Below are 17,868 nucleotides of genomic sequence, written 5' to 3' on the forward strand. Positions count from 1 at the left end.
TTTTAACTCCCATTGCTCAGCCAAGGGCCGTGATATTGTAAATTTGTAGATTGGTCATTGAAATAATTAGGTTGTACAGTTCTGAGCACGGACAATATATGCATCTTCATAACTATGCATTTTCGGATTGTACCGTTTGCTATATACCAAGGCCACCGTTAGTGATTGAAGCAAGGTTGCACGGAGGTTAAAGAAGATCTCTGGGCTTACCACTAGCCAGTCCATTCCTTCATTGATACCTTTCCCATCGATGGCAGAACATGCCACTATACTCCAATTTCGGTCTCTTAGCTCGCCCAGTTTGAGGGCCTCCGATATCTCGCCAGCACCCTTGGCACCAGGCTGATCTTGCTTGTTTGCAAAAACTAGAAGTGCCGCCTCCCGTAGTTCTTCTTCGTTCAGCATCGCTGCCAGTTCATCTGATGCTGTCCCCAGTCGATCAATATCCGTTGAGTCGATGACGAATATAACCGCCGCAGTGTTGGCATAGTAACATCGCCAGTAAGGCCTTATGGATGTTTGACCTCCAAGATCCTGGCCAGAAAAATGATTAGATAGTGTTCGAGTCGAATTGTTCAGCATTTATATATATCTATTTCGGGCCTCACTGGAATATTCTCAGAGAACGCTTTCAGGGGAATAAACATACCCAGACGTTAAAATTCAGATTCTTATATGTGACGGATTCGACGTTGAATCCGATAGTAGGTATTGTCGTTACGACCTCGCCGATCTATATCATATCGATAATACGCTCCCAAGGAGCAGAGAGAATGTAAGCTTCCACGCATATGATTCCCAAGTACTCTGACATGAGAGTATCCCTGGGTTGTTTGTCTGATCGGTGAGGGGCAGAGGGCGGTCACACCTTTAATCGATAAAGGAGAGTTGTTTTGCCAGCATTATCCTGTAATTCAGGGAGCCCAGTTAGCGCTTATTCTTTAAGGGTAAAGGCATGCGTTGGTGCGTTTCGTAGAATAGCAAACATCGGGGTTGGGTGCGTACAAGTCCTAGTATCAGAATCCGGATTTCCTTCTTTGTCCACAGCCAGCCTGACACAAGCTTAGATAGTGATCCGCCCATATTTATGCGAGAAGATATCCAGGAAACTAAGTCTTAATGGGAGTTGCTTGGGACGATCGGAGGTATACAGCTCGGCCGTCAGGTAATGGCGATAGTCGAGGATACGGAGCCAGGGTATAGGGCGTTCAGATGGTTTCGTAGCCCCGCGGAACGGGAATCCTGCTTCTAGAAGATATAGACAAAACACAGAATAGACGATGACGGTGTCGGTCTCTGAGATATGTAGATAGGGGCGGTAAGAACGAGCTCGGTTGGGTCTGGAAAGGCGCTCAACGAACGGATAACTATTTGGCTGGGTAGAAGAAGAGATCGCTAGCTCCTCGGGTATTTATTGAAAGGGACAAGGAAACAAAAATGAGCATTAAATGTAAGGGGAGTGCTGCAGAGCAACGGAGTTCTGCATATCAATAAATCTATTACAAATGGGAGGTGAGGACGTGGGCCGCGATATTTCTCTCTAGTGGCGTTTCCAAGCAGCTGCAGCCAGCAACCAAGCTCGTCGTCGACCCCAACACCAAGCATCTTGACCTGACCACCACCGGCATCTCGACCCAGATAGCGGTTTAGCGGTGTTTGGAGCCGGCATAATCATCCCGTTAACGCGCTGGGTTATTCTTATACTGTTCTGACGATCGATTGTGAACCCGAATTGGAACTATTTGCGAAAATAGGCCGATCGAGAGGCTACCGCAACCATGGGGAAGAAGGGAGGAAGGGCCATGCGCGATGAGGGTGAGAAGGATCCTCAAGACATCAAAAGATTGGAATTGCTTGAGCTAATGCATTGTCTGTTGGTCGAATACAGGCCTTCAGCGAACTGATAACAGCATGGACCTCACCAGCTGGCCACAAGTGGCTGCTATCAATCAGAAGAATTACTACACGTACGTACGCTAGAACGCGGATGAGCTGGGTCGCGAGATCGGCCTTTCCCATACAACCTAGGCAGAAACGTTGCGGAGAAGCCATTGCTGATTTTATAATGATACCTTTTCCAGCGAGTACTTAAAACGAGACGATCAAATCCTGGCATACCGTTTACAAAGTGAGGAAAACCGAAACCGAATGGCTAAAGCAGCAAAGGAACGAGATAGATCTCTTGCGATGTCAAAACCCAATGAGCTACCGCTTCCGGAGGAAGAAGCAGACGCAGATGCGACAATGGCAGAGGCGGACGACGAGGAGGAAAAAGTGATGGTCGGCTCAAAGACTGTTGTGGTGCATGTGGGAAGCCAGAATCTGCGCATAGGTCTTGCCAGTGATGCCTTACCGAAGACGATTCCCATGGTCATAGCCCACAAGTCCGGCCTAAATGAATCCGAGGAAAATGGTGGTGAGCCGAAACCAAAACGCTTAAAGATGGATGACGGTGAACTTATGGAACCGGAGAAGATGTTTGGACCTGATGTGAGTAACTAGTTGCTGGGCCCCACGACGTACACCTCAAATAATAGTGCTAATGAGATATATTTTAGTTTGGCACCCTGTATACAAATATGTGCACAGAACTAAAGGCCCATATGCGCCAAAACAAGCGAAGGACACTACCCAACTCCAAGGAGATGGTGGTCAACTACAATAGAAGAACACCACCAGAGACGATATCTGAGCACAATGACGCTATGCGGGTTGACTGGACTGAAATCCCAAATAATTCCGCACTTGCTCCCGAGTACGTGGTTGGAGAAGCAGCTTTGAGGATACCGGATCTCTCAAGACCCCGATACAAGCTCTACTGGCCACTTCGAAACGGGTGGTGTAACGAGAAGGATTACAACAGCAAGAACCTATTGTTCTTAGACATTGCTCTCATTCTGGAAGATGCGATGAAAACCCAATTAAACTTGGCACAAGATAAAGATTGGGGACAATATTCATGCGTCTTTGTCATACCCGATCTCTACGAAAAGCTATATGTCACTCAAATACTGGATACGCTGATGCGGGAACTCGGTTTCGGCCGTGTCTGTTTTGTCCAGGAGAGTTTGGCCGGTACTTTTGGCGCCGGGTACACCGCTGCCTGCGTTGTTGACGTCGGTGCCCAAAAGACGTCAATATGCTGCGTCGAAGAAGGGATGTGCGTTGAAAACTCCCGTGTCAACTTGAAGTATGGTGGCTCTGACGTCACTGATACCTTTATCAAAATGATGCTCTACGACCATTTCCCATACGAGGAGATCAATTTGAACCGCCGCTATGACTTTTTGTTAGCAGAGGAGCTTAAGAAGAATGTGGCAACCCTCAATGAAACAAACGTTTCAGTACAGGTGTTTGACTTCCACCTTCGGGTTTCGGGCCAAGATACGAGGAAGTACACATTCAAAGCATATGATGAAATCATATTAGCGCCTATGGGCGTGGTTCAGCCTGATATATTCGATAACTCACAAAAACTAATTGGACGGAGGAAACTCATTAACCGTTCTTATGATCTTTACGACAGACAGCCGAACGATCCAAGCTCTACTGCTCAAGCTGAGATTATAGCGGCCATTTCTCCTCCCCCAGCTTTGAACAATGGCACAACAAATGGAGCTTCACAAACCAACGGATCAGACCCTCAAGCTACGCCCAGTCGTTCGCAAGCCCACAATCCCCTGGGCCGACTACAGGATCTTGAAGCAACTCCACGGTCCTCTGCAGCTGGATCTCCCACACCTGATACAGCACCAAATCCCCAAGGAGGCGTCTCAACCCCTCTCAAGACTCAGGGAGGTACTGGTGGTGGACCAACATCACAAAGCCAGCCCATAGTCGAGATGCGCGATGACGTCCTCCCGGTATGGCCTCTTGAAGATGCTATATTTACCTCTATCACCCATGCAGCTCGGGGAGAGGCTCGCAAATTCAACGATTTCGTTGGTGGAGTCCTAGTGATTGGAGGTGGCAGTCTTGTTTCTGGCTTCCACGCTTTCCTCGAGGAGAGGATGCAACTCAAACGCCCAGATATTGCCAGTCATGTCATGGTCGGCGCGCCACCCCGAGAACTCGATCCGCAAGTCGTCGTGTGGAAAGGGGCAAGTGTGTTTGGCAAGCTGGATGCAACGAATGATAGTTGGATTGGGAAGCTAGAATACGACCGACTTGGCAGCCGGGTATTGACTTATAAATGTATGTGGCAGTGGTGATATTACGATACTTTATGCAGTGCTACTTTGATAGAAGCTATATGTTCCAAATCAATACTTTTTAACTGACTCCATGCCTGTTTGTTGTCCCTTGTATATCGATATCGTCCGTTTGGCGTCCTGATTACCTAAGACAGGACATCGGACTAATGGTTTATCCACGGTGAGGCTTGGCGGAATAGCTTCTTCCTTATTCACCGCGACCTCCATGAACGAGAAGCTGCGGTCTCTCCAGTCGAGGATCACTGAGTGCAACATATCCCTTGTTGAAGGCATCACGACTTGGATCGGTATACGCATATCTAGCCAGGTATTCAGCCAATTTTGCGCGATCGACTCCATTGAAGTGGTAACTACGGACTTCAGATCTTCGAGCTAGGTTGGATTGGCGCAAAACCGCATACTAGCCCTCCTTCATCCACCAGAGCTATCCCGAGACTCTTCCGTGCCTTTAAATAGGCAAAATGTCGAAATCAAAGGATGGCGGCCCCGCCGGTGGTTTCCACCAAGAATATATCGCATCCTTACGATACCGCAATGACCTCCCTCCGCCAGAAATGCCCCCCAAATTTTTGGACATCCCGCACGAAGGGCTAGAACGATTTCTGACAGCAGGCTTTGCGTCCAACATGGTGCGCCGGGAAGAGCCAAATATTGATGTCGATGCTGAGGGAGGCATGCCAATTGATTTGATAGGAATACCAGGCCTGCACCTGGGTGACGAAAGTGGTATGTTAGCGGGATTAATGATTGATTATAGCGGTATTGAGTACTATGGCTAACCCGTATTGCTTCCTCCATAGCTATTATGGCGCCTGAGAACCCGCCTCCACTCGACCCTGCAGATCTTCCGCTTTTGATGTCATTGGACCAGTTAAGGAACCCAGCGCCAAAGAACGTGAATGTTAGCTTTTTAAGGCGAACACAATACATTGCCTCCGGCGGAATGGCTCGTGGGATAGACGCTAAGGGACCTGTCTTTATTGGAAGTGCTCGAAAGGGACAGAAGCCGAAACCATCCCGAGATGATCCCACATACGTCAAGAAATATATCCAGAAAGGATTCGATATTGCTTATCCTAAGAGCAAACATTCTGGCCCAGACTCTTCAAGTAAGATTCAAGGTTTAGCACCAACCAAAGCCGAACTCGACGCATGGGCAAATCCTGTTCATCCAGACAATCCCAAGTTGAAACCTGTTGGCCTCTTCCCCGTGATTCCAGATGTGGACGGATTCCCAGATTCCGGTGGCTTCCTACAATTCAAATTTGACAAGACACCTATTCCACCAGTCAACGGACGACGAGATGATCGCATGGATATGTCAATTCTAATTCCCTCCGCACCAGAGCCAAGGGTCCTACAAGAACATACTTCCAAGATGCAGCTCTACAGAGCAAACCCAGCACTTTACCCAGATCCCGGACCGGTACCTTACGATTATGATCTTTACCTGCCTCAAAAGCAAAGCTCCACAAAACAAATTCGACGCTCTCTGAATATGGTTAACCCCGATCGAGACAACCCATCCAATTATGCCAATGAAAGCTCAAGTGGAGATAAATATCATCACTATGACCGGCTTCGAACATACGCAACAAGTACACAAATCTTGAACACTGAACACAAATACAAAGATGTTTCCATAGTTCTGTTTGACCCCGCCGAAATACCGGAGGGTGAACGCGACTCGTTCCGTCTAAAGCAAAAGGGTGCATACTATTATCCGATTATATCAAAGACTCGCATAAAACCGGAACGCTCTCAAAAGATTGCCCGCGCAGGCCTGGCACCTACACGTGCCACTGCAAAGGAGGACCTGGTGGATCAGATACAACTTAAACTGCGTGATCCTATCGAGGCGGAGTCCCACAAGCGAGCTGGGCACCGTTGCCAGATTGATTCTAAATACACCAATCCGTTCTCCACGGATGAGCCGGAGAAGAGTCAAAATGCAGCCGACGCACACGGCGACGAAGAAATGGCGGATAATGATAATGATGACTAGAGTCGTTCTGCATAGTGTAACACTGGCGCTAGAACACGTACAACTGTTGTGTTATGTCAACATAAGCAGTGAAAATGTTGAAATCTTCCTGGGCCATTTGGTTCCCCCTTATTCTTCAATCTTCATCACATTACTCTTTGATATCATGGCATTTTGGCGTTTTCTAACCCAGTTCCTGGCTCATACATGTTTGTAAATGAAGAAGTTTCTTAGATTGGTGAGGGGTTTGGTGCTAACTAAAGCGTTCAATTGTGCTAAAGTCGGTTTTTACAATACCACACCCTACTTTAACCTGAATTAGACGCTGATCTATTATATTAATGCTTATACGGATATCCTAACTAGACGAAGCCATTTTCTTGGTACTCAAAAACATACTGCATTGGTGTCCCACAACAGAATCCATTCCATTTTCACTTTTGGATGGAAAAAGATTATAGGTTAAGTTACTCATCTGGCTCAGCAGAGCTTGTATCATCCGCAGGAGCGGTAGTACTGTTGACCCCCGCTCCCGCCTCTGTGTAGTTTTGTTCTCTAGTGAAGGTATTATTGTTGCTGTTTTCTCCGGGAGTTGGTGATGCAGGGCTATCAGCGGAGCTCTCATGTACATGTGTTGCTGTGCGTTGATGCTGGTTAATCACTTCGATAAAGCGGCGCAAGACTCTTGCCACACATACGACCAGTATACCCCCCAGGAGCAAGTTCCTGGAAAAATATTGCGATATGTTGAAGCCAGGGTAGACGAAGCCAGTTGGCGGGGGGTTTTGGTCTGTACCAAACGAAGTCGAGAACGAGCCCGAGGAATAGCTGAACGAAAGCCCAAATGGGAAGATTGAGAAGGACACGCTAAATGGAGAGGAATTAAAGGCAGAGGTATTAGGAGTTGAGATATTGGCGAAGTTTAGAATGACCGAGATGAGAGTTGGTAAGAACCAGATACCAAACATGAACAGAAATGGGAGAAGCGCTGAAAGGTGAAAACCCGTTCTTGTACCCTTCCGTAGCCTAGAGACAGTTACTTAGCCTTTATATTCCGACGGTTGGGGAACGAGAGGGTGTGTACTGACAACTGTTTATCTTTCTCGGCTTGCTCCACCCATCTTGCACATATTTTTAGTCTTCCCCGAACTGTTGTGACCGATAACAGTTTATACTTCTCCTCTGAAGGTATTGGAAGCACACTTGCAAGCCAATAAGGGAACGTTGCAGGGTCTGTCGGCGGCTCTCCATACGCAGAAATCATCCTATCGTTGAGCCATGATGCGTTATTCGCTCGGCATTTGGCCACAAACTCGGCCCCGATTTGAAACAATTTCTGGGTGGAAGCCGTATTCAGGCGGTTCGCGTCGTCTTCTGTATTTGAAGCTGATGTTTCTTCTGCTTCCAGTATCTCTTCATCCGGGATGCGTATGTCGTCTAGGCGCTCCACGCGTCCGAACTTACAGCCATCGTACTCGCTACCTGTAACAACCCTGAATCTATACCGGCCGGTGGCACGTATCAGAGTCCTTCCTCCCGGTAGCGATTCTAGCCGGTCAATCTCAAGCAGAGTGCCATACTGGGCAAAGGTACAGTTCTCGAGTTGTCCTCCCAACTCGCCATTTCGGTTGAACATGACCGAGCCAAACCTGCGGCTGCCATCCTCAACTACTCGCAAAATCATACGCCGGTACCGAGGCTCGAAGACATGCAAATAGGTCGGCATAGACGGAAAAGAAACCGTGCATACAAAAAGGGGTAATTCGGTGATTCTAGAGGTGTCGATTGCGTCGCTTCGAATTCCTTGTAGGCGTGTGGTGACGAGTGATGGAAAGAGTATAGAGCTAAGAAGGGTGTCCAGAACTTTGTTCCCAGGGTCGGTGGGCAGAATCATGGGCAGCTTCCTGCGGCATACAGGGCAGAGACTCGAATTGTCAAGCATCCGGGTTACGCATAATCTGCAGAATGTATGGCCACAGATGGTGGTGTACGGGTCAATCATCAGGGAATAGCAGATTTGACAATCGAGCTCCTTCAAGACGTCTGTCCTTATCGCCTGCAGTACTTCATCGTCAAGATTATCCAAGAACTCCCTGTCCTGGTCATTGAATGTGTATCTGACGTTGGAAGTAGCCGGTATGTGGCCCTGGGTTGTAAGGGAGTAAGTTCCGATTAAGAAGCCGCCTTGTACCTGGAATTCCGGCTCTGGTTCCACGGAGTTGGTCCCTGGAGTATATATATGAAGTCCAAGGGGGGTATTTTTATCCAGTAGGCCATTAGACGAGTAATTGTTTACACATCTGTCGAATATATCTACCACCTTGCCGAGAGTGATATCCAGGCCGCAATCTGCCAAACAGTGCTCCGGAACACAACTTGCGGTGCCCTTTGCTTGACTCTGCGAACATAGTGAGGGACAGTAGAACCCCAGGTTACGCCCCTCGGTGCCAGGGTACGTGATATTGATCCGCTGGTGTGTCTCTGGAATGCATGATCGACAGATGGTGTTCCCGCATGGCAGCTCTACTGGTGCTCTGAGCGGAAGAGAGCAGCGACTACATTGTATTAATCGTATTAAGTTGCGGTAAAACGTAGATGGATCATCCACACTGGTCACCGCAACGGAGGGTTCGTGAGAGCCACTCATCGAGGGTTCGACTAGGGTAAAAACCCGAGCTGGGCTCTAATTCAAATCCAACCCGTACCGGCCTCTTCGGGTTCCCGAGAACTTCTTCGTCCGCACCGTCATCAAACTAAGCTTGGTGGCTGTGGTATATGGCAGACTCCAGGGACATCCCCATGGCGTGAAACTGGTACCTCACCGAGAAGAGAGTGGTGTAAATGCAAACGTCAAAGGCGAATATAAATTTGATATCATCCTTGAAGTCCAAGACGCGATTTCATTAAATGTCCTTGTCCTATACGTCACGTGGTCAGATTCGTACTATAGTGAGGTACAGGTGAGGTATCGGTCATTACCTAATCCACAGTTCACTCAGCAGCCACGCTAAAGTAGGCCACGTCCTCTAGCTGCTGTGGGGAGGGAAGTGGAGGCTGGCGGTTTGAAGCCATATCCAAACGGCAACACATAGTTATGACGATCTGATATATTGTCTTCCACACAACCCCCAGCGACACTCGATGGTCCCTGGAGCCAATTGATTCGCAACGCATCACACTTCTTTATACGCAAACCGATGCATCGAACGCACTGTCCACTCGAACAGTGAACCCCCCGGGGGCTGCTAGATGGAGATCCATGGCGACATTCCATGATCGAGCGACCTCAGCAACGCCCACCCAGCACCGCGTCCTAGGTGACAGCAGGCGGTCCTCGTCCAGTGCGGATGATGAGTCTGCCGACGGAAGCTGGCACGATGCTGTTTCTGCTACCACTTCGCGCCACGCTGGCCCTTCGTCATCAGGCACCCTGGCTTCCCTCAGCGCAAAGAGTGCCTCGCTAGCTCCGTCCAATATCACACAAGGAAGCTTCAACTCGGATCTAAAACATGCGAGTATATCGAGAAATGCGACACCACGACCCCCAGAGTCGATTACCCATGGCCGGGGAAATGGTGTTGGAGGCGATAATGAAGCTCCCACCACCGAGCAACGACAGGCCATTATCCGGGGCCAGATTGAGAAAGAAATAAAGATAAAGACTGGAACGGAAAATATGCTGGAAGCCCTGCTGGCGAAGAATATGAAGCAGACAAAGGAGCAGCGGTTAAGAGTGGAGTCGGAGCTCAGTTCTTCGCATCGAAAAATAGCACAACTACAGAATGAGCTGGAAGAGGAATTAATGCGGGCTCAGCTAACACCTATAGAAGCTCCGGAAGCCAGGAGGCTGTCTACATTCTTCAATGCAACGTCCGGCCGGTCTCCCTCAAGGGCAACAACTCACGCAACCGGCGAAAGCTTCGAGGATGAGGATAGTGAAGCGGAATCGCCGACGGTCGTGCTATCTGAAACTTTACAAGAGTTAGAGGCAGAGGGTATGTCGCCTGATTACTATGTTGACCGAGCAAATAACTTGGTTGATCTGTTCAAACGCTATCCCACCCTAAAATATGACTTGGAGTGGTCTGTCTTTGGTCTACGGGTACAGGTGATGCTGCTGAGCGAGAGCCGCGATGTTGTCGCTGCAGGCTACAGATTAACACGGTATGCGATTGCGGATAGAAAGTCCATCCAGGTAATCAGAGCACTACACACGGATGAGCTGGTAATGCTCTCTCTGGTCAAGGAATCCAAGGCCAGCATGGAGCGTGAGCAGGCGCTTAAATTCGTTCGCGCATTTTTAGACGTCAAAGACGGCGTTCGAGAACTCTCGCGCTCGGTGGTGCGAACGCTTGTATCAATCGCAGAACACCGAGACGACCGTTTACGCAATATCTGCATAATGACAATTGCAGAACTTCTTGTCAAGGACCCAGCGTTGTTGTTCTCTGCTGGTGGAATTGGTACTTTAAACGATGTGCTGGGAGAAGGCACCTTTGGGGCATCGGACAGTTTGGCAGCCGGTTTTGTCCACGTCTTGGATTCTCCTAAGAGCAGAAAATACCTCCGAGCGGGATGTGAGCTGAATTCTGTTTTTGCCAATTTCACCGAGACGGTGCCAGATAGCGACCGCCATTTGAAGTTGAAGTATTCAGCCAAAGCTATTTCTGCAATGCTTAAAACCTGGCCTGGTATATTAACACTTGCCCAAAACCCAGAACGGCCACTCCAATCATTACTCCTTTCCTTACAGTTTCCTGATCCTCAATCGAGGGATCTAATACTGGAACTTCTGTTTGATGCTCTCCGTATCAAGCCACCTTCCTGGTCGTCGTCGTTCCTTGCTGGAAGGAGACTCACAACGTACGGCCGAGTGGCCAATATGAAATCAGACCAAGAAAAGAAACAACCTCGTGCAGTTTACGAAGACGAAGACAACTCGTTTGACCTTACTGCACACTTTTCTGGGCTTATATTAGCCTTATTAGTTGAGGCAGGCTTAATCAAGGTACGTGTATTCCCTGAGAAATGGTATACAAATTAGGCTAAACCGCAAATTCTAGGTGTTGTCTGATTTGATTGAGGATGAACCTGACCTTTCCCTGAAACGAAAAACAACCCTCCTCCTTGCCGAGGTTCTGAGACGTGCTCAGCGCTGCTTACCCTCTTCTATGTGCTCCAACCTCCACCTTCTTCCCAGCCTTCTCCCATCATCATCAGCACTCAAAGAGAGATCTGACAACCAGCACCTTTCAACCTCGACAATCTATCAAATGGAGAGCATCAGCCGCACAATGACACGATCCGACGATATATCAGATGTTAACGGCAGATACTCTGTCAGTGCTGAGATACCGGCCTCGTTGTTCACAGGAGAACAAAACAAGTCCAAACTTAGTGCTACTATGGACGAAGCCCAGTTTCGCACTGCGATCCTAGACACCAACGTTCTCAGCTCTGTCAACTTCATGAAATGGAAGTGGGACCTGATCCTGAACATCATTGAAGGACCTTTGACAAATCCTAAGCGGCTAGACGAAGCCATCAAAGGCTCCAAATTCATGAAGCGATTAGTAGGTTTTTATAGGCCATTTAAATACAGATTTTCAATGGTTCGCAATACAAAGCCTAATCGCCGATATGTCCGAACGGGCTGTGCTTTAATGCGCTGTCTTGTTCAAAGTCCAGAAGGGTCGAAGTACCTAGCTCAGAATAAGCTATTACGCCAAATAGCTGAGTGTTTGGCTCAAGTCGACCGAATGAGCGGGCTAACTTCCCTGTCGCCATTGTTCTCTCGTGAGCAAATGGCTGATACGCTTAGTGGTGGATACTTTGCGCTGCTTGGGACCCTGAGCAGTGAACCCAATGGCCTTCAGATGATGGAAAGGTGGCATATGCTTAACATGTTTTATCATATCGTCGAATTGACGGACCGGAATGACCTCATTCAAACTCTTCTTGGGAATATGGATTTTACTCGCGAGAGCCATCTACGAGTCATCCTTTCAAAGGCGCTAACCACGGGATCAAAGGATATCCGTATATTTTCTACCAAGCTACTACGAAAGTATGTGGTTGGAAAAGTGTTACAAGGCACTCCAGTCGAGTGGGTTATTCAGCTCCTTGTCACCCAACTATATGATCCGGACGTTGCAGTTTGCCAGGTTGCCGTCAAAATACTGGAAGAGGCATGCAACCAGAGAGATTATCTCGAGTATGTTGTCAAGTGCCGCCCATCTTTGGACCATCTTGGAGAAATTGGTGCTCCTCTGCTACTCCGTTTCCTTTCTACCTCTGTCGGATACCACTATCTCGACGGTCTTGATTACATCACCCAAGAAATGGACGACTGGTTCTTAGGAAGAAACGATGCATACGTCGGGTTGGTGGAGGCTTCACTATCTCGTGCGTATGTTGACCAGCCACGCCGCAATAGCTTAGCTCTCAACGACATAGTCGAGATGCAAGATATCGGCTTAGTACCACCACATTTTTACCGAGAACTCGCCCGTACTACGGAAGGATGCAAACTGCTGGAGCAGTCTGGCCATTTCTACGAATTTGCTTCTATACTTCGAGATTTCCAACTCAACGAAGAGGATCCAGAGGTACTGTTAAAGGTAAAGGGTTCGCTATGGGCTATTGGGAACGTGGGTTCAATGGAGCTTAGTGCGCCCTTTTTAGAAGAAACAGATATCGTGGAAAGGATAGTGCAGATCGCTGAAAATGCAGCGGTCATGACTATGCGTGGAACAGCGTTCTTTGTCTTGGGTCTGGTATCCAGGAGCCAACATGGCCTTGAAATGCTTATTGAGGCAGGGTGGGATGCCGCCGTTGATCAAAGGGGGCGGTCGTTGGGTTCCTGCATGCCAATGGATCTAAGGAAATTATATTCGGTAAGTCCATCCTGGAGACACCTATGGTGCTGGATAGCTGTGCTAAGCTCGTTTTTAGGTAACCTTTGAGCAACACCACGCTCGGACAGAAAAGGACAAAGCTGCAAGGAACAGATACAAAGCAGCATCAAAGGACCAAGATCCGTTAAAGCAGAAGGTTTTAAGCCTCATCATCGACATGGGGAACACTGTTCTTGCCAAAAAGGCGGCGTCAGATCTACAAGTGTACGTCCTTTCATATCTCTTCATCAATTTTTTACTTGCCACGCCAAGGATCCTAACATGATTTATCCAAACAGCTTCAAAGCAAACCGTCCCGACTGCTTCCGGCGTATTGATCTCTTCGAGAAGACCCTAGTTATTCTAGAAAGCCATCACTTCCGGCTATCCGCACGGCGTTTCGCGCTGGAATTGTTCGACAAAAGCGTGCTCAGGCGTATCATTTTCGGAGATGACTCCGGTTCCGAATCTGATAGTGCCATGTCAGAGTAGCGCTTCACATGTCGCCTGTACTGTTCCCTCTTATCTCTCTTCCCCCGTGAACTTTAAGTTACTCGCCTTTTTCTATTCCGCTGTTTCCTTCTCATTCTAAAGTACGTGGGCGCGAAGATCTACCGGCGTTTTGGTGCAATTGTCATATATGCTCTATTTTCTACGGAGGCAGTCCTGGGTCTTGAATACAGCGATACAGTGTAGGATATTATTAAGGCAACTCATATTTCATCCTCAAACCCCCAGTCTTTAAAGAAACCGTCTCTTCCTCATCCTTCGTCTCCCATCACCAAGTCATGTGATCATGGGATGTTTCTTCCTCCAACCTCGAAGACTCCAAGCTCTCCGGCCAGTCCTCCATACGTACCTTTTGCTAGTCGACATCGCTGCTTGCAAGTCGACGCCACCAACGCACGCTACTTTCCCACCGGCGTTGGCGTATCTCGGGCCCAAGGAGACCCAGGCGGCGATCGCCAAACTGCGCGGTCATCGGAGCTGGCCGATGCCAGAACCCCGGGCGAAGCTCCTGCGACACCCCCTGTGACAGCTCAATATTAGGTCAATGCCTCTATCGAAAGGCCGTAGTGATGCGAACGCCCCTTGTGTGAAGACTTCGGTACAGACCAGTTGGTATACGGCTAGAAACTTGTATCCGTTCTCCCTGTTTCTTTGCGTGGTTATTGCCCTGGAGCAGCTGTTTGGATCGCCAGAAGTGAAGCTTCATATACTCCTTTATCTACGGAACTAACCGCCCAACTATTCGTGAAAGCTCGTGCCTAGCCGTAGCCCGTTAGTTACCCCAAGAGGCGGGACTTAGTTTAGCTGATAATAGGTTAATTCCATCATTCCTGTGCATGGGCTGGCCGATCCATTCGCGCCTTCTCCTCTGCCCGTATGATATAAATATATAAACTGGCCCCGGAGTCTTCCCTCGCTGCCGGACTTGTATAAAAATATCCATTCTACTCCGTATATTGTCTACCACATCCATCCCTAGCCTTCCATCTCTAAACATCCCTTACAACTTAATAAGAATGACTTCCAGAGTAGCTGCCGCCCGTTACGGCAAGGAGAACGTTCGTGTGTACAAGGTACATCGAGATGAGGCAGCCGGTACTCAGACGGTGGTCGAGATGACTGTATGTGTACTGCTTGAGGGTGAAATCGATGTCTCGTATGTATCCCGCCGTGGCTGTTCCAGGACGAGACAGCTGAAAAGAGTACTGACATCGGCACCACCAGGTATACCAAGGCAGACAACAGCGTCGTGGTAGCGACAGACTCGATAAAGAATACCATTTATATTCTAGCAAAGCAGAACCCAGTCACACCACCGGAGCTCTTCGCTTCGATTGTTGGAGACCACTTTATAAACAAGTACAAACATATCCATATCGCCCATGTCAATGTAGTGGCACAGCGATGGTCCCGAGTGAATATCAACGGCAAACCACACCCTCACTCGTTCTTAAAGGATGCCTCTGAAGTCCGATCTACCGATGTCACCGTTACTGAAGGGAAAGGAGTTGATATCAAGACATCTCTATCCGGGCTCTCCGTCTTGAAAAGCACAAACTCACAGTTCCATGGCTTCGTGAGAGATGAATTCACCACCCTTCCCGAGACCTGGGACCGAGTTTTAAGCACAGATGTCGATTCTACCTGGACATGGTCTACATTCTCAAGCGTGGAGCAAGTAAGACGTTCAGCTACCAAGTTTGACACTACCTGGGACACCTCGCGAGGTATCATATTGGAGACCTTTAGCAACGATAACAGCGCCAGTGTGCAAAACACCATGTATAAAATGGGAGAGCGATTCCTTGCGGCTCAGCCGTTGCTGGAGACGGCTGAATTCAGCCTGCCTAACAAGCACTATTTCCAACTTGGTAAGTTAGCTCTGCTCTGGCCCTTCGCTCTCGATGATATGATTATGCTGACATGCTTTGTACAGATTTGAGCTGGCATAAGGGCTTGAAAAACACTGGTACAGATGCTGAAGTGTATGTTCCCGGTTCAGGCGCCAGTGGGCTCATCAAATGCACCATTGGGCGCGGTGATGTCGAGAAGAAGTCGAAATTATAGCTCGAATGTGCCACATAGACGCATATTAGGGTCATAACATCTAGAATAGACCGCATACATGGCAGGTTTCTTGGACATTCATCTCAGTCGACTATCTGTACTATCTTTGTTGTAAATCCATGGTGATGTCAATCCGTATATATATATATATGGTACATAGAAACAAGGTCTAAAACCAGAAGCCTCCTTGATAACTTGTAAAGGAGAGGATAGTAGTAATAATAATACAATCAAAAGACCCAAATTACTCCATGCGTATGCGCTCGACAGGGGAATATAAAATCAACGTTGGCATTTAATGCGCTAAAGCTTCCTCTTTCGCATTCTGTAGGGCCTCGCGCACTTCAGGGAGATCTGCAATCGAAGTGCTCTCACCGCCGAATTTGACGATGTTTTCCTTGTAGGGATGTTCAAGCCCGTCGAAGGCTGTTGTAAATCAGGGTAGGTTAGTAACGTTCAAACATCAACGCCAGGCAAGGTAAAAAAAAAAACAAAAGAAGGTACTAACCCTTCAATCGAGCCATCCTCTTCTCTCTTAATCTGTTTTTTGGCAGCATTCCCTTGACGGCCTTTCTCAGCACCTCCGCACCTCCCCATTTCTCAATCATCTGATCCATGGACATCGACTTCAAGCTACCGGGCCGGGTGTTATGTGTGTAGTACAACTTTTGAGCTCGTTTATTTCCAGTCGTGTGAACATTGCGGCATCCAAGGGCAACGACATAGTCGCCGCAGTCTGTAGAAGGGTCGTAGATTGGTTTATGCTTTCCCATGAGAAAAATTGCGATGGACGAGGCAACGCGCCCGAGACTTCGCGGATCAGATCCGATGTCGATGGCGTGCCATGTTCGCGAGTAGGCGAGACGGGTCTGTAGTCATTCAGTCAGCCAGATATTCCATCTATCCCTCCTCCGAGATACGATTCCGCATCGGTTGAAGCTGTTAAGGGGACGTACTTTTCCAATGGTTTGAGACATGGCTTCTGACGACTACCGGCGCATACAGGGGTTGTCAGGATAGGTTTTCAGGCGGTCGTCCAACCTAACAGCACAATTTCCAGCCAGCTGAGCTCCTCGATAAGCGCTGTTCCCGTCAATTGCGTCGATTCTCCGCGTCCCTGCTGCTGCTCGTCCTCGCCGTGAAGAAGCTTCGTCCCAGCCAAAAGTTATATATCACGTGACTCTACCCTAATCCCCACTAAGCGAACTCCCACACCTTGAAACTTTCAATATCTCCAATACCAGCTGCGATCGATAGCGACGACGGTGAACGACCAGACATTCCCATATTCCACCGCACCCTGCACGTCGACACTGCCATCACCTTTCACCATGGCCAGTACTCCCAGCGTGCAATGCTTCGGCAAGAAGAAGACGGGTACGTGTATCGAGAAGCTGCTTATCGAAGTCCCGATAGAGTGCGAATTGCTGATGAAATTTCTTACGATATAGCCACCGCTGTCGCCCACTGCAAGGTACGAATCCGACGATACAGGATACTGCGAGGAAGAAGTTCGAGGGCGTATACTAATTTTCCGAACAGCAAGGCAAAGGTCTGATCAAGGTCAACGGCCAACCTCTCGCTCTCGTTAAGCCAGAGCTCCTCAAATTCAAGGTACGGAAATACCCACGTTTGGAACCCACGGTGGAAAGAAAATGGAAGGAAACGGATGGAGAAGAGACGAGGGAAAGACGAGTGGAATCGCAAATGATCGATGTGGTGCGGCGGAATTGATTAAAGATTCACATCTCTAACATGATCGTCTCAACACTATAGGTCTACGAACCCATCCTCATCGTTGGCCTCGACAAGTTCGCCGGTGTCGATATCCGTGTCCGCGTCACCGGTGGTGGTCACACTTCCCAGATCTACGCTATCAGACAAGCTATCGCCAAGTCGATAGTCGCCTACTACCAGAAATTCGTCGATGAACACTCCAAGAACCAACTGAAGCAAGCCCTCGTTCAGTACGACCGAACTCTCCTCGTTGCCGATAACAGACGCTGCGAGCCAAAGGTCTTCGGTGGTCCCGGTGCCCGTGCCAGATACCAGAAATCTTACCGTTAAACAAAATGGAGGTGGATGGGTTTATGGGGACGGGGTGTTTTGCTGGGCGCGGTATCTGTGGGTTTTTGTATCTGCTTGTATCTGCCCTGAATGGTTGATGTTAAAATGTGCTCCAGCATATGGGAAATGG

At 48.5% G+C, this 17,868-nt stretch overlaps 6 protein-coding genes across 6 annotated transcripts; 4 read left to right on the forward strand and 2 right to left on the reverse strand.

The window, feature by feature from the left end:
* Positions 1–1,778: 1,778 nt before the first annotated feature.
* GIQ15_00602 (actin-like protein ARP8) lies at positions 1,779–6,219 on the forward strand (the record flags this gene model as incomplete). The annotated part of the gene is made up of 6 exons (XM_033548019.1): positions 1,779–1,815; positions 1,889–1,967; positions 2,082–2,490; positions 2,559–4,194; positions 4,671–4,940; positions 5,015–6,219. 6 exons carry the CDS (start codon positions 1,779–1,781, stop codon positions 6,217–6,219), a joined length of 3,636 nt encoding a protein of 1,211 aa, XP_033408970.1.
* Positions 6,220–6,665: 446 nt separating this feature from the next.
* Positions 6,666–7,882, reverse strand: GIQ15_00603 (LON peptidase N-terminal domain and RING finger protein 3; the record flags this gene model as incomplete). The annotated part of the gene is made up of 2 exons (XM_033548020.1): positions 6,666–7,224; positions 7,287–7,882. The coding sequence occupies 2 exons, from the start codon at positions 7,880–7,882 to the stop codon at positions 6,666–6,668; spliced, it is 1,155 nt and encodes a 384-aa protein (XP_033408971.1).
* Positions 7,883–9,457: 1,575 nt separating this feature from the next.
* On the forward strand, positions 9,458–13,586 carry GIQ15_00604 (sterility protein Ste20; the record flags this gene model as incomplete). Its single annotated transcript, XM_033548021.1, has 5 exons — positions 9,458–11,206; positions 11,262–11,771; positions 11,826–13,094; positions 13,153–13,319; positions 13,394–13,586. 5 exons carry the CDS (start codon positions 9,458–9,460, stop codon positions 13,584–13,586), a joined length of 3,888 nt encoding a protein of 1,295 aa, XP_033408972.1.
* Positions 13,587–14,620: 1,034 nt separating this feature from the next.
* On the forward strand, positions 14,621–15,671 carry GIQ15_00605 (uricase; the record flags this gene model as incomplete). The annotated part of the gene is made up of 3 exons (XM_033548022.1): positions 14,621–14,760; positions 14,829–15,475; positions 15,541–15,671. 3 exons carry the CDS (start codon positions 14,621–14,623, stop codon positions 15,669–15,671), a joined length of 918 nt encoding a protein of 305 aa, XP_033408973.1.
* A 295-nt stretch (positions 15,672–15,966) lies between these two features.
* On the reverse strand, positions 15,967–16,648 carry GIQ15_00606 (mitochondrial 54S ribosomal protein YmL23; the record flags this gene model as incomplete). The annotated part of the gene is made up of 3 exons (XM_033548023.1): positions 15,967–16,097; positions 16,180–16,540; positions 16,628–16,648. 3 exons carry the CDS (start codon positions 16,646–16,648, stop codon positions 15,967–15,969), a joined length of 513 nt encoding a protein of 170 aa, XP_033408974.1.
* A 354-nt stretch (positions 16,649–17,002) lies between these two features.
* GIQ15_00607 (40S ribosomal protein S16) lies at positions 17,003–17,738 on the forward strand (the record flags this gene model as incomplete). The annotated part of the gene is made up of 4 exons (XM_033548024.1): positions 17,003–17,048; positions 17,123–17,145; positions 17,214–17,390; positions 17,448–17,738. 4 exons carry the CDS (start codon positions 17,003–17,005, stop codon positions 17,736–17,738), a joined length of 537 nt encoding a protein of 178 aa, XP_033408975.1.
* Positions 17,739–17,868: the final 130 nt, after the last annotated feature.

The sequence above is a fragment of the Arthroderma uncinatum genome (genome assembly GCF_011692745.1).
Source record: "Arthroderma uncinatum strain CBS 119779 chromosome Unknown scaffold1, whole genome shotgun sequence".
NCBI classification, from domain to species: domain Eukaryota; kingdom Fungi; phylum Ascomycota; class Eurotiomycetes; order Onygenales; family Arthrodermataceae; genus Arthroderma; species Arthroderma uncinatum.